General features: G+C 32.4%; 1 protein-coding gene across 8 annotated transcripts in view; it reads right to left on the bottom strand.

Annotated features, from left to right (window-relative positions):
* Nucleotides 1–14,308, bottom strand: part of Sarm (sterile alpha and armadillo motif) — a 53,878-nt gene that overhangs the window by 22,860 nt on the left and 16,710 nt on the right. For 6 of the 8 annotated variants that reach the window (XM_065370866.1, XM_065370864.1, XM_065370865.1 and 3 more), the window contains exon 4: nt 6,521–6,664. In XM_065370866.1, coding sequence (XP_065226938.1) covers nt 6,521–6,664 — 144 coding nt within the window. The remainder of the gene's footprint in view (nt 1–6,520; nt 6,665–14,308) is intronic. The other 2 variants (XM_065370861.1, XM_065370862.1) reach the window with 1 other exon arrangement.

The following is a 14,308-nucleotide window of genomic DNA, read 5'->3' as shown; positions in this document are numbered from 1 at the left end:
AAAATATAAATTCTGGAATAGAAAATAAAAGCGAGCCAGAAGCTTTGAGAAATGTGGGATTCGAGACGTAAAACAACGTTATTTTCATGAGAAAAATAAGTTTTTTGGTTATTATTGATATTTCTGAAAGTTGAATCAAAAACCAGTAAACTAAAAGAGAAAAAAAGAAGAATGATGCCCGATGGATGCGACGTGGAAAGCTTTTAAAAATCCATTAGTCAAGAAGTAAAAAAGACAGGGTTCCAGACATATTCAAAGTTGAAATTAAATTTTCCAAATTTTCACTACTTTTTCACTACAGCTGTTAGATAAACCATGTTTATGTCAAAATTTGCATCAATGTGGGTACGTGAAAGATGAAAGATAACTACGTATCACTTCTGCCAATTTTCGAAAAATTTGCGTAAAAATTTGTTTTCCAAAAACAATTTTTCTATAATTTACGAACTGCTTAGGAACCTACTCGTATCTCGTACCTACCTAATTATAAATTGCCTCGGGGCACTCGTGATATTTTGTCGCGACCCTGAAAGTTCACTGGGATTTCAGAATGATTTACATACACAAGTACGAGAACGTTTTTTCGCTACTTATTTGCTTAATTTACTCAATATTTTACGACCGTTAGATGCCTCACTTATCCTCTCATCTCTTAGAAATCGATTGCAATAATTTACCAGGTAAGTACCCTATTACAATCGATTTGCGATAATTTTCCGGGTATCTACAACTTTTTATAAACTTAATTAGAAACGTTTCATCAATGAAATATTTAAATATCATGAACTGGGTTTTCTCGTGGAATTTCAACAACGATGGAGTATAGGTATAGTTAATGGGGAAATTATGGCCAACGAAACACGAATGGTGTTTTTCCAAAAAAATGAGGGGAATAAACTTGAAATGTGAAGTTCGTATTGCAAAAAATATGTAGGTAATAGAATTGAAGAGCTCTATTCCAAAGTGGGTTAAGTCATTTTTTTTCACCAAAAAATGAGTTTAAAATTTTTGTTGCTAAAATTTGTTCTGTTTCGAAAGTTCGGTGCACATTTCCTTTCTTCGGACATAGAACAATTGCTTGTTGAAAAAATCACTTCGAAAAATCAACGACTTGACTCACTTTTGAAGTAAAAATCTCCGTAAAACGTGCATTTTTTTAAAATGACTTGACCCACTTTGGAATAGAGCTCTTCAATTACATGCATGGAACTATATGATTACATGTAGGTATAAAAAACAAAACAACAGCATCCAAACTACATACAATACACATACACATCAATCTAGCGAAATATTTCAAAGTAAGAAGGAGTAGAGGGGAATGTTTTTGATTCATTTTTACAATAACAAGTTGAAATAATTCTGATTCCCCATGAGAAATTATGGCCACTTCGTAATAATAATTCGTAGAAAAACTTAATTACTTTTTCTTTTTAAATTAGCGTGTGCAATTTCTTGAATTTTCTTTTTTTTTCGAAATTACGAGAAAGCATCTTGCTGGTTTTCCCTTCGCGTACCACTCAGCAACAACTTTGAGTTCACCGCTTATTTTTCGAAAAAAGGTACCGACAAAATATTTGATGAAAACTCATTGCGTATTCGGACTCGAAAGCGAAAAAAAATGAGAATACAAGAAAATTTCACGTTAAAAAATTACGTACAGGAACATTTATTACCTAGTTAGTCATAATTTTATTACCTATCAACACTCTGAATAGACGAGATAATGCAATTTATAATCACTATCAGAATAGCAACGAGATTTCACCTGTTTAAATCCTCAGACATCGAGACCAGGCCAAATTTTAAATCAATTATTGTTCGTCGTTAGAATTTCGCTCAATTTTCATCGTTTATACTTATCTACATTCTACACGTATCGCAGCTTACAAACATTTCGCGAAACGAAATAAAAAGAGTTAAGCTATCTCAAACATATTATTAAAAAATTGTCACACATTGCGCGAGATCGTCAATTTATTATTTTCGTTATTAAACCCGTATTTTATTACGCAACCTTGTTCATCTTTTCACAGTACAAATTGCTACGTTTTGCAAATTGTTGCATCATTGCCTAAAATTTCTATAACTTTAATTGTTTCGGCGAAATAACACGATAAAATTAAATTGTAATACTCGAAACAAACGAGTGAGCAGATTAGTATACCCTAAGCATAACATTAGTACGGGTATTTATGTATTTTGATAAAATTTCGAATTCGATCGTTGTACTATCTACAAATAAATCAACAAAAAAAAAAACGATACTCCGATTATACTTCTAGGTATGCACTTGAAAAATTACCGAATCACTTTATTTAGAAAGTGAAACAAAAAGTATCACGATACTCGTAGTAAAAATATTCACTCGAGTTGATAAGCGCCGAAAAATTGGTATTTTTTCCCGAAACAAATTTCCAAATCCAAAATGACTGGTGAAAAAAATCATCGTATTATCCTTGAAAAATTATTACGCGCGAGGTTTTTTTTCTGCATGTCATTCATTCGATGTATAAATGTATAATTTACGTTTATCAACGTGCTCGAGGATTGGAATTTAAAATTCTTACGGTTTATGTATACAATAAGTTAGGTACACTGTACAGTGTACAGGGTGATCAATAAGGAAGGTTACCAAAAAAAATCATTCAATAAAGTTGAGCTTTTTTTCTTGATTATTTCAAAAATAAAACCCCGAAAAAAAAACAAAATTTTGCTTTACTGATGAGAAACTGATTTTAAACTCTGGAATTTTTTCTTCTCTTCATTTCTTTTTTTCGTAGGATCCTGAGTTTGTCTTGAAAATAAACTTCAGGGACCAACAGAAAAAAAATTATGTTTTGCAGAAAACTTTCGTTTTGAGACATTTTGAGTAAAATTTACGAAGTTCAACCTTGATTGATCGTTGGTGATGAAAAATTTAATTTAGGTTAAGAACAAAAATAAATGATGAAAAAAAATATAAATTTTTTTATCTAATAATCAATCTTTTGGAAAAAATTCAAGGTTCAACGTGAAAAATGAAAAGAAATGAAAATATTTTAAAGTAGGTATGTAGAATATGGTTGGCTTTCTCAAAAAAAGACATGTTTTTGAAATATTTTGGGAGAAAATAATAAAAAACTCAACATTCATCGAACGAGAGTTAAATTTTTAAGGTAGAGTGTGACATGGTTTTCTCAAACGAGGTCCTGTTTTTGAAGTTTGAAATGAACCATTTCGAGTGAAAGTTGAAAAGCACAACTTAATTAAAAAATCATAACCTACCTATTAAAATATTGAACTTTTTTGGAAATTTTTTTCGAATTCAAAAACGAGTTTTCCCATTTTTTGATTTCTCGAGAGTTTTTGAATATGATCTTTGAGACCCTTCAACTATGTACTTCCTCATCTTATCTAGAACTCTCAAATTGTAAATGAGACCATTTCAACTCAAAGAAATCTGTTTTTTCAAATTTGATAAAAATTTAACTATGTATTAAACGATTATTGAAAAATAGAAAACACAAATTTCATTCGTTTCAAAAAAAAAGTGTAAAAAATAAATTTTTGAGCAAATGTATGAAGGACAGCTGAAAACAAAAATTTTACGGCCAAAAAAGCACTAAAAAGGCGAATAGTTACGAAACTATGGCTTCTTTGGGGTGGAAGGAAAGGGATGGGAAGAGCTAGGAAGGGACAAAAGTCAACTTTTGGCGAACATTTTAATAGGTATCTTAAAACTCGTAAAGATGACAGAAACATTTTCAGGAGAATTTCGAAAAAAATGCTGTAGGAATATGCTACTCAATCCCATGTTTGAAAAACAAAACATTTTCTCAATTTTGTTGGGGGGGGGAGGCTCTCTCTTCTTGAATACGTTACTACAGAATACAGTCGAGAGAAAAATTATATTATAGATAGCAAAGACAAACCTTGGGGAAATACCCTTTGCTCTCTGCAAAAAAAAAATGTAAAATTCCAGCTGCTCGATCAAGTTTTTTTCATGTTATCATTTTTTTATAAATCTGCGAGGAAATTCCAATTTTTGAAAACGTTCAAGAAATCCAAGGAAAGCAAGAATTTTTCAAGTTCAGCACAAACTCGTATTTCAATTTTACTCAAGATTTTCTAATGCAGCTAATTTCAAAGCAAATTTTATATTTTTGTACTTTTTAAAGCTCAGGAGAAATTTTTCAGGTTCCTTGCTTAGAAATTTAAAACAAAAAAATCACAACTTTTTTTACGACTTATCTGTGCTAAATTTCAAGAAACCACTCATTTCGGCACCACTCATTTCGGCACTACCCCTCGCCCCTCCCCCCCAAAAATATAGTAAAAACGGTCGAAATTATCACAGAAAAAATTCAAATTGAAAAAAAAACTTTATTAATGATAATAAAAAATAAATTTCACAAAAATAAAAAATTTTCGTAATTTTTGAAAAAATGCTCGTTTCTAGTTTTTTGAACTTTTTTATGACCTGTAACTCGTAATTTTGAGTGAATCCGGTACTTTTTTCCTCTATTTTAATATTTTGATGAAGTGATCAGTCGATACCCAGTTTTTCAATAAAAAGTATTTTTTTTTTCATTTTCAGGATTTTTTGAACATTTTTATGAAAAGAAGAAAAATTTTGGAATTTTTTCAACATGCGAAAAAGCATGCGGGGAGGGGGGGTCTAATTTCATTATTTTCCTACGTAATTTCAATTTTTCTGTGTATTTTAACCATTTAAGGGCGCGAATTGGAAAAGTAGGGGGTTTCAAAAAGTCGAGATTTTTCGTAGAAAAAGAGGTAAGAAAATTCTTCCAGCAATTTTGAATATTTCATGAAAAATTAAGCTTTCGATTTGAAAATTCGATTTTCATCGTATTAAATTTAAATTGCTGATTTTGAATCGTCTTCGTATTTTTTCCACCCCCCCCCCCCCCCATCAATTCATTTCATGTTCACCCAGGTTACTTTTTGTATATTCAGAAACAAATCCAAGTACCTATTTGACAATACAACGGATGATTTTTCAAATTTTCAGCGAAAAAAAATCAATCGATTACAAAAACCAGCAAACAGTCCACATCTGAAAATAGTTTAAAACACCGGCAAATAAATGTTCCCAATCGGAATTCCAATCATATAAACATTATTATCATCCCATGCAGACCCAGACACGAATTAATCGAAATGCGTATTAATAAAAGCAGTCTGCAGAAAATCGCACAAAAATAAACTTCATACCAACTCGATAAAAAAAAATAACGAATTGATAAAAACAATCAGAAATTACACGTAAGTCAGACGTAAAGTGTAAACCAAACTACACGAGTAGGTACAAAAATACTTCTCTCGTATTCAACTTCGAAAAAAATAACATACTGTTGAAGTTGAACAGAACGATAAGCATGAGAAGAAAAAAAATGCGTAGGTAGGCCTAATGAACTATAAGATAACATTGAAAAACCTTCCTTCTCACCTGGAATACATTCAATTTTTTCGCCATCGCGAACACGAATACAACCACACACTAAACGCGAACGTACTAAATCATGTTAATTTATACCTATAAATGTATACTCGAAACAAGCTCGAATGATAACAGACAACACATGATGATAACAGATAATTTCATCATACCTATATTTTCTTTCAACTATGTAGTTGAGATTTTATAAAAGGAAATTGTGAGTATTTTACGAGCGTATTCCACTACTACTGGTGGTGGGTAAGGTAACCCATACCCATTGAGTCATCTACTACGTGTACGTAGCTAGATAACCCACGAGTGTTCCCTCCTCTTTTTTTTGGATACCACCCACCCTACCTGAGTTGAGTACGTTATGTTCACCTATACTATACATAATTGGTTTTGGTGGGCTTTCACATGTCTAAATTCGGAGTAATTTTTCGTCTTGTGACATCAGTTCGGTGGTCAGGTTTGAGGATGATTTTTATTACACGAGGTCAATAGAGTTGAGCCAGTTAAGCTGTCAGATTTTCGATCGAAGCATCTAAAAAAATCAGGAGCTCCATACAGGGAAACCAATTGCACTCTTTTGGTTGGGAATTTTATGCTTTATAATTTCGTTTCTATTCATTTTTTCGCAAAAGCTTTACTTTTTTTCAAAAATCAATTTTCTCGAGTAAAAAAAATTTGAAAATTTCAAAAAATTGGGTTTTTGGGGAAACGGATGGTTTTATGAAGAAAATCCCAGAATTGTAAAGCATGAAATTTTCCATTAGTGAAGTGAAATGTAATCGTTTCAAGGAGCCTTTGTTTTTGAGATATTTTGAGAAAAAATCTGAATCTGAAACGTCAACTTTTTATTGAACAACTTTTTATCGGGTATCGGGTCATCCTCTTTGTACGATTGAATGGCATTTTTTTTGGAAGGAGAGGGAGGTAGGAAAGTACAGAAATCAATCAAAACTGATCCACGTATAAAACCAAGAATTACTCAAAATCTACACATGCATCATTGATCATTCCAATCCAAAAAAAATTCTACCGTTAATTTCTATAAAATACAAAATACAAGCTCACGTGAGATACCGAAGTTGAAAATCCTTTTGACGAGCTGAAATTACTGCTGTGATGAGTGATAACTTTTTCCTTATTGAACATGCCACCAACACTGGAGGAAGTGATACTAGTTTGACGTTGCTGTTGAGCTCCGGTTTTCTGTATCTGCAAGAGTGTAATATAATGTCACATCAGCAATGACCACCGCAATTCATCATTTTTTTCTTATTCACGATACGGTTTCTCTAGGGTACTGTATAATAGGTATGATCGACGTCAGTCATTTTGGTTGTCTCGCGTCGTTGTGTACATTCGTCGATAGTAAATGTTGTATAAGTGTGGGTGAGACTTACTCACACTTATACAACATTTACTATCAACGAATGTACACAACGACGTGAGACAACCAAAATGGCTGACGTCGATCATACCCATTATACAGTACCTTAGTTTCTCGACTTGTCACGTGATATGATAACAATTGAAAGGGCGAAAGATAGGTTCTTATATAGAGAAGAAATATTCAAAACAGATCGCGACGAGCAAACGAGTACAAAATAAGATGATTTTGCCAACTACCAGTACAGAGACAGACGTTAAAACCACCTCGACAATAATATTCGTGCGAAATTCATCTACGAACTACACAAACTAAACAAGCATGTAAAGTTCGGTCGGTTCCGCGATTTGTGATAAAGTAAACAATTTGTAACACCAGATAACCGCGAGTTTTAAGGTCGTTTTATTTTCATCGTCTTCTCGTCTCCCGTCTCGCGTCTCACTTTCACTAAATTGGACGCGTGAAACAGGTTGCAGGGAGGGGATTATGGGAATTACGTCCGAATGGCTATTAGCATGCATAATTTTTCGAATATTTGGAAATGGAATGGCCAGCGATGCGACGAGGCGCACCAGCCTCCATATTTACCGTTCGATAGATTGTACATAATTGTTGCAGTTTAATTAATTTTATCGCGTAATAATGTTTAAATAATAAAGTTATTAATAGTTCGCAAGAAGTAGATTAGATTTATACATATGTACATATGCTCGAGATGCAGGTACTATAGGTAGGCACTTGTTACGAGAAATGAGCATGGGAATGAGTAATTATTAATTAATCAATGAATTTTGATTTCAATTCTTAAAATCGTTAGCCAGTTTCTTTCAGTTTACGGTTCAATGCGAAGGAGGCAGAGAGGAGGAAGTGAAATATGTACTTAATTATTATTTCATCTTTAAATAACGAAACGAATCTGAAGCCGGATTCTTAATGCGGAAAAGAACTACATTTTTCACGGAAAGGAAAACAAGAACAGGAACGTGAAAATACACGAGGTGTCTTAACCTTTTTCAAGCCGGACTTGAACTAAAAACAAAATATCGTTCCCATTGGTCAGTTTCGGAAGTTGATAAGAATAAGATTACATAAATAATGTAATCGACGAAGTAATATGTATGTACTTTGACCAGTCATCTTACAAGCAGAGGACCCATCGTGTGTCCGCATGTCTTACTCTGATTATAATGAAAAGAAGTAATTTGATTTCTCGAAAGAGCACAGCTCCGGGATTAAAAAAAAAAAAAAAAACTGTAAATGGTCAATTGATCAGTTTTAAGAAAAATTTGAACTATTTTGATTGGTGACTTTTTTTGCAGTAAAATTTGTATAACGAATAATTATCCAATCATACGACCTTTAAAGCCATAACTTCAAAATTTTCACAAAATCTGAAAGCTCTTAGCTATTATTTTGATTTGCCGCATCACTTTAAAATCAACTCTACTCTGAAAGTTGGTTCCAGGGAGCTGAGAATTTGGGTTCCTTCAGTTGTGAGTATTTGTGAGATGTTTGATAGAGTGAATCAAAATTTTCATTTTTTCGAAATTTTACGAAGCCAGATAAAAACTAAAAAATTGTAATTTGTTTCAAAATGACTTTACAAAAACGGTTAAAAATTTCAATTTTTTTCTTATCAATGTTCAACTTTAACCCCTTCTAATCGCAACAAAAGCTCAGGGTTTTCAATTTTTCATTTTGAAAAAAAATCAGTCTTCCTTCAAATTTATCAATTTTGTTACCCCCCTAAGATATTCCTAGATTAGAAAAAATACAAATACAGGTACCTCAACGATATTTTTCAAAAGAAAAGTAACCAAAAATAACCAAAAATTTTCAGTTTTGTAAATATTTTCATCAATATTGAATATACATGCAGGAAAATTGAAGACAATTAAGGGGGGGGGCAGAAACTTTTATAACACGAAAAACAGTCAAAAAAACGATTTGAAAATTAAATCCAGACCCTCCCTCCCACCCTCCCCGACAGAAAAATTTAAGCGAAAAGTAGGTAGTGAATTTTTGGGGAAAATTGAAATTTTCGTCCTCTCATCGCTCGAGCCAGATCATTATCATTTTTCTTTCTCCGATCTTACAAGGGAGGTGCCGCAGGTGACATGCACCGATTTTAATGATTCTTGCACCATTGGATAGAGGACATCGAACATAGTCTACCACAAAATTTTCAGCTGCTGAAGTTGATATTTCGATTTTTCAGAGCAATTTTTCGATTTTCACATAGCAATTGTGAAAATAGAAAAATCGCCCTGGAAGGGTCAAATATCAACTTCAGCAGCTGAAAATTTCACGGTGGGCTAGTCTTATCATAAGTATTGAAATGCCCAAATAATATGGGAGGTTTCGGTGCGACCTCCGTCGACTATTTTTGGCCAATTTTTCAAAATTGCAATGTGAAAATCAAAAAATCGCCCTGGAGGGCTCAAATATCAACTTCAGCAGCTGAAAATTTCACGGTGGGCTAGTCTTATCATAAGTATTGAAATGCCCAAATAATATGGGAGGTTTCGGTATGCGACCTGCGCCGACTGTATATTCGGCCAATTTTTCAAAATTGCTATGTGAAAATCGAAAAATTGCTCTGAAAAATCGAAATATCAACTTCAGCAGCTGAAAATTTTGTGGTAGACTATGTTCGATGTCCTCTATCCAATGGTGCAAGAACCATTTAAATCGGTGCATGTCATCTGGGGCACCTCCCTTGTTAGTAGGAAAGTAGAAAAATAGACTCATCACGTCAAAAATAATGTTGCTTTACTCGAAATTTTCCAACAATAGAAAAGGTCTCTCCAATGCATTTCAGTCAAAACTGCCAGAAAGTCCCAACTTTAGCTGAAATATCAAAAAATGTCCTATATGTTTGGCCGAAAATTCGGAGACGAAAATTTCCAAATTTTGCTCAAATTGGTTGTTTTTGAAAATACATGCAAATATAAAAATTACGCCCTGAAAAAAATGAAGGATTGTGAATTTTCGAGAGCTTTTGACTTCTTACATCGAGTTGTTTTGCTTCTGAAAAATTTATAATTTTTGACAGCTTTTTGCCCTCGCAAACGTCCTGAGAAAAATGAAGGATTGTGAATTTTCGAGAGCTTTTGACTTCGTACATCGAAAATAATGTTGTTCTGCTTTTGAAAAATTGATAATTTTTGAAAGCTTTTGCCCTCGCATTGCTCGGGCATTTATTCCTATTTCCAAAAATATTATAATTTATCGTTTTTGAACATTTAAAATCATTCAACATTTTTGTTTCCAACTCACCCTTTCAAAATTTGCTCGAACCAGTTGGAAAAATTCATAACTTCATAAAAAAATAACCCACTTATAATTTAAAAAAAGACAATAAGTTAGTAGGTAATTGCTTTTCAATAGTTGAGAATATTATCGGAAAAACGAATATTTTAATCGAGATAAAAATAGCGATAAAAATAAAAAACGAATGTTTTAATTCAGGTAAAATTATCGATGAAAAGAAATCACAACAAACTGACAACATCACTTCGGTTTGTGACAAAACAAAACGTACTTTTCAATTTCTTTAATAGAGTGATTATTTTAAATTTTTTGCATCTGTTATCTAATTTACTTACAGCGAAAAATTGAAAAAAGCAACCTTTTAGTGAAAATAGTAACCAAGGGTGAAAAAAGTAATCTAATTGGGATGCCTGCAAATGCGTCTCCCTCCTTCGACCCCAAAGACAGTAAAAATAGAAAAGCATTGAAATATGTTTGTTGATGAGTAAATTAATAAGTAAATTAACTTTTTTCAATTTTTTTCAAAATGAGTAGCCTATTTCTTTGAAATGTTGAAAAAAATCCAAATTTTGATATTTCAGCTTCTACGATATTTTGGAAAGAAAGGAACGAGGTGAGAAGAAAATGAAATATTTTGCCAAAAAATCTCAATTTTTTGCACCTTCCTCCTCTAAAGCAATTTCACCTGATTTTTTTCTCAACTTCGTCAAATTTTAAAAATGTGGAATTTTGATTCACTCCGCAAATCTAGTAGGTGGGTAAGATACGGGCTATACTACAGTTCAACTCAAAGTATACGGTTTTAAGAAATTTTTCTTGGAGGAGGGGGAGGTGGAGGGTTTAGAATATGTTAGCAATAAATTAGGTACACTTGAAAGATTGTAGAGCAATTCGTTGGGACCGTGAATTTTTCGACCACATGTCCTGAAAAGGGGCAGATTTTAAATTTCCAGCGGTCTTTATAGGTTTTCATGTCTTCTGAAGAAATTTGAAATTTATGAAGAAACGTAATACGCGGCTCCAAATTAGGGAAATTTAATTCGAGGAAAGTCTAACAAGACATGAAAAAAATTCTCATCAACTGAGAGAAACGATTGGTCAACTCGAGAATATCCGATTTGTTTCCTTTATTTTTATTCACTTCAAATTCAAAATTTGCTCAGAAAATTAAATAAGAAACGAAAAAAGCGAAGATTTTGCCTCATCGAGAAAGTTCATTCACTGAAATTATCTAAGTAAATAGTAGCATGAAATTTGAAACTCATTTTCCAAAAAATTGCGTCATACGTATTGATATAACAATAGGTACAATTTTAGAAATGACGATGAAATAAGTATATGTTTTTTTAATTACATCAGGTTCTTATCCTTATCTTCATACTTTACTCATGCGATAGTATCGTGGAATAAAAATATTATGTATTAAAAAGCACGTTGAATTAATTTCAATTCGAGATGTTTCCTCATAAGCATATTCCAGTACTTCATGGAAAATTCCATTTCCTCACAATCATATTTTGCACCCTCATAAATTTCACTACTACACTTGTGCATGGTTTTTCTCTACTTTACTTTTTTTTTCATAAATATACTCGAGTTATGTTTATTTTTTTTATCAATTTCACAAAAAATTCGCCGAAAATGCAGTTTCAAAGCCACTCATGTTATTTGAAAAATTTTCGAATCATCAAATTTGACGCGTCCTTAAATTTTATTTTTTTTTCAAATTATTGAATTTCTCACCCTTCCACTTGAATATCTCTTGAATGATCCAAACATTTCCCGACGTTCATAAAATTTTTCAAAATTATTGATAAATTCCAGTTTTATTCGAAAAAAAAAATTTCTCCTCCAATTCACAAAATAGGCAACCAATCATGATAACGTTTTTTGTTAATCTCTTCTAAAGCACACTATTTACAGTTCTTCAACAACAATTAGGTAGGTACCGCATTTTAAGGATGAACTAGGTACCTAACCTTGAGTATTAGAAGTCAATGAAATGGTAAAAGGTGTTAAAACATGGTACTCGAGAGGGTAGGCAAACTTTGTGCTACTTCAAAAAATGTAAATATGCGAAATAACTAATTTTTTAAACAAACACTTGACATATTCGACTAGATTTCGCGATTAACAAATGTAAGAATACACACACCTAATAACTGCCTTACTTACTTCATGAATTCAAAAAAAAATAAATAAATAAATTCATGTACGTATGTAGATTTACTCTTTTTTCCTCACCAGGGCATGAAAAGGAAGACCCACAAGGTAACCAACTCCCCCCCACCCACCACCAAGAAAATCCAGCTATCTAAGCGAAATATTGATGATCTTGATCCCATGGAATTCCAAAAATAACAAAATTTCCCAACATCTCAAAAATATATGACTGAGCAGCTACAAATCCAGAAATTTCAAAAATTTACTCAAGTCATTTTCTCATTTTGATAATAAAATTAATACGGTTGAGTATTTTCCCATTTACTCAATTATTGGACCTCTAAACGGGATAATGTGATTCAAATATGACAATTTTTACATCAATTTATTCACAAATTATTGGAAAATTTTGAAAAATTCGAAACCCCACAGGACACTCAATTTTCCCTTTGAGCAGCTTACTTTTTTTTTTTTTTTTTTTGAAAACACTACCCTTTAGATCCTCATGCTCAGTTGAAAAAATGACCGAAATCTGCGATTGAGCGATCCATAGGCTCCCTCGTTCGTTTCGTCTCAAATTTGAAAGGGCAATAAAAACTCAATCGTTTCTCAGCTAATTTAACGAAAATGAATTTTCTTCCGCCTAGATCTTAAAATATGTAAATTTTATGCAAAATTCACGAAACGAGCAAAAGACGGTTCTTTCTAATTTATGAAATTAGATAACCCAAATTACACGTAGGTGTAAATAGCCCGTAATGAGATAGGTAAGAAAACGTCAAGTGCGAGTAGTTGACTTTTTTACGTAATTTATCGATCAGTCGTTTATTTTGGTCGCTTACTAATCTCATTATTATTTCTAACAATGAATCAGAATGAATGAATCGTAACACTTACTACAGAAAATTGAAAATTATTTCCAATTTTGAAACTTTTTTCGTCAGCTTTTGCAAAAATTGGGAAAAAAGAATTGGAGTTTGGCATTTTTTCAAAACTGCTGTAGTGCTTTAAATGTATGGGGAAAAGGCCAAAATTCATTTTAGATATTTTAAAATGAGAAATAATTCTTCAACAATATTTTAGTATAAGTACAGCCGTACAGGGTGTTCCGAGAGGGAGCAGATTCAAGATTTCGCGAGAGAAAAAACGTTAGGTAAAGCCTGAAGGTGCTTCTCATCCCCAAAACTGGAAGGGCAAGCATTATTGTCTGGATCAAATTTTGACTTAAATGAAATTCTGACTTATGTCCAAATGGCAACTTGAAGGAACTTTGAAAACAAATTGGAATTTCAAAAATAATCAAGAAAATTAATAACACCCTTCAATTTAGAGATAGGCAACACCTTCAGCTGACGCTTCTCTCAACTGAATGAATACAGACTTCATTCATAACTTCCCAGCAGAAACTGGAGAAAATTAAATATTAGACACGTAATCATGCCGGAGATTCTAATTTCAAGTGCCTGGAAAGAATCAGATGCATTTCATGAGGATAAAATTAATTATTTCTCAAAACAATTTTTGTCCATTATTTTTAAATTGTGAAATTGTTACATTTTTCAATTTTTCAACTCAAAAAAAATTGAAATTTGGCAGTTACAAATTTAATTTTAGAGAAGATTTTACACGTTTATTTCAAAAATTCATTTCATTTGCATTTTGGAAAGTTTTTTCGTTCGAAATGGTCAAAACATCAGAGAATCGAAATTACATATTAGGAAGATAGACGAAACAATGGCAATCAACTTCAATTTTATTTAATTTTTTTTCCACCGCCATTTTGTGGTTTAGAACCATCAATACGAATATTATTCCCTGTTTGTGTGAAATTTTCGCAAGGAGAAAGTTTTCTCGTACCAAATAAAAATGGGAATGATCCCAAAAAAATTCAAGCTTCGTGTATTTTTAAAATTGCTGGTGATGAGGGCGGGAGGGGGATTTTTTCACAATATTTTACAAGGATTTAGCCATTAGTTTCGCACTTGCCTCAAAAATACGTATAAAAAGGCCACATCTGTTTAGCATACTTATTG

The sequence above is a fragment of the Planococcus citri genome, chromosome 1 (assembly GCF_950023065.1).
Source record: "Planococcus citri chromosome 1, ihPlaCitr1.1, whole genome shotgun sequence".
In the NCBI taxonomy this organism is placed as follows: Eukaryota; Metazoa; Arthropoda; class Insecta; order Hemiptera; family Pseudococcidae; genus Planococcus; species Planococcus citri.
Note: the sequence above shows the minus strand (reverse complement) of the source record. Positions and strands in the feature narration are given on the sequence as shown.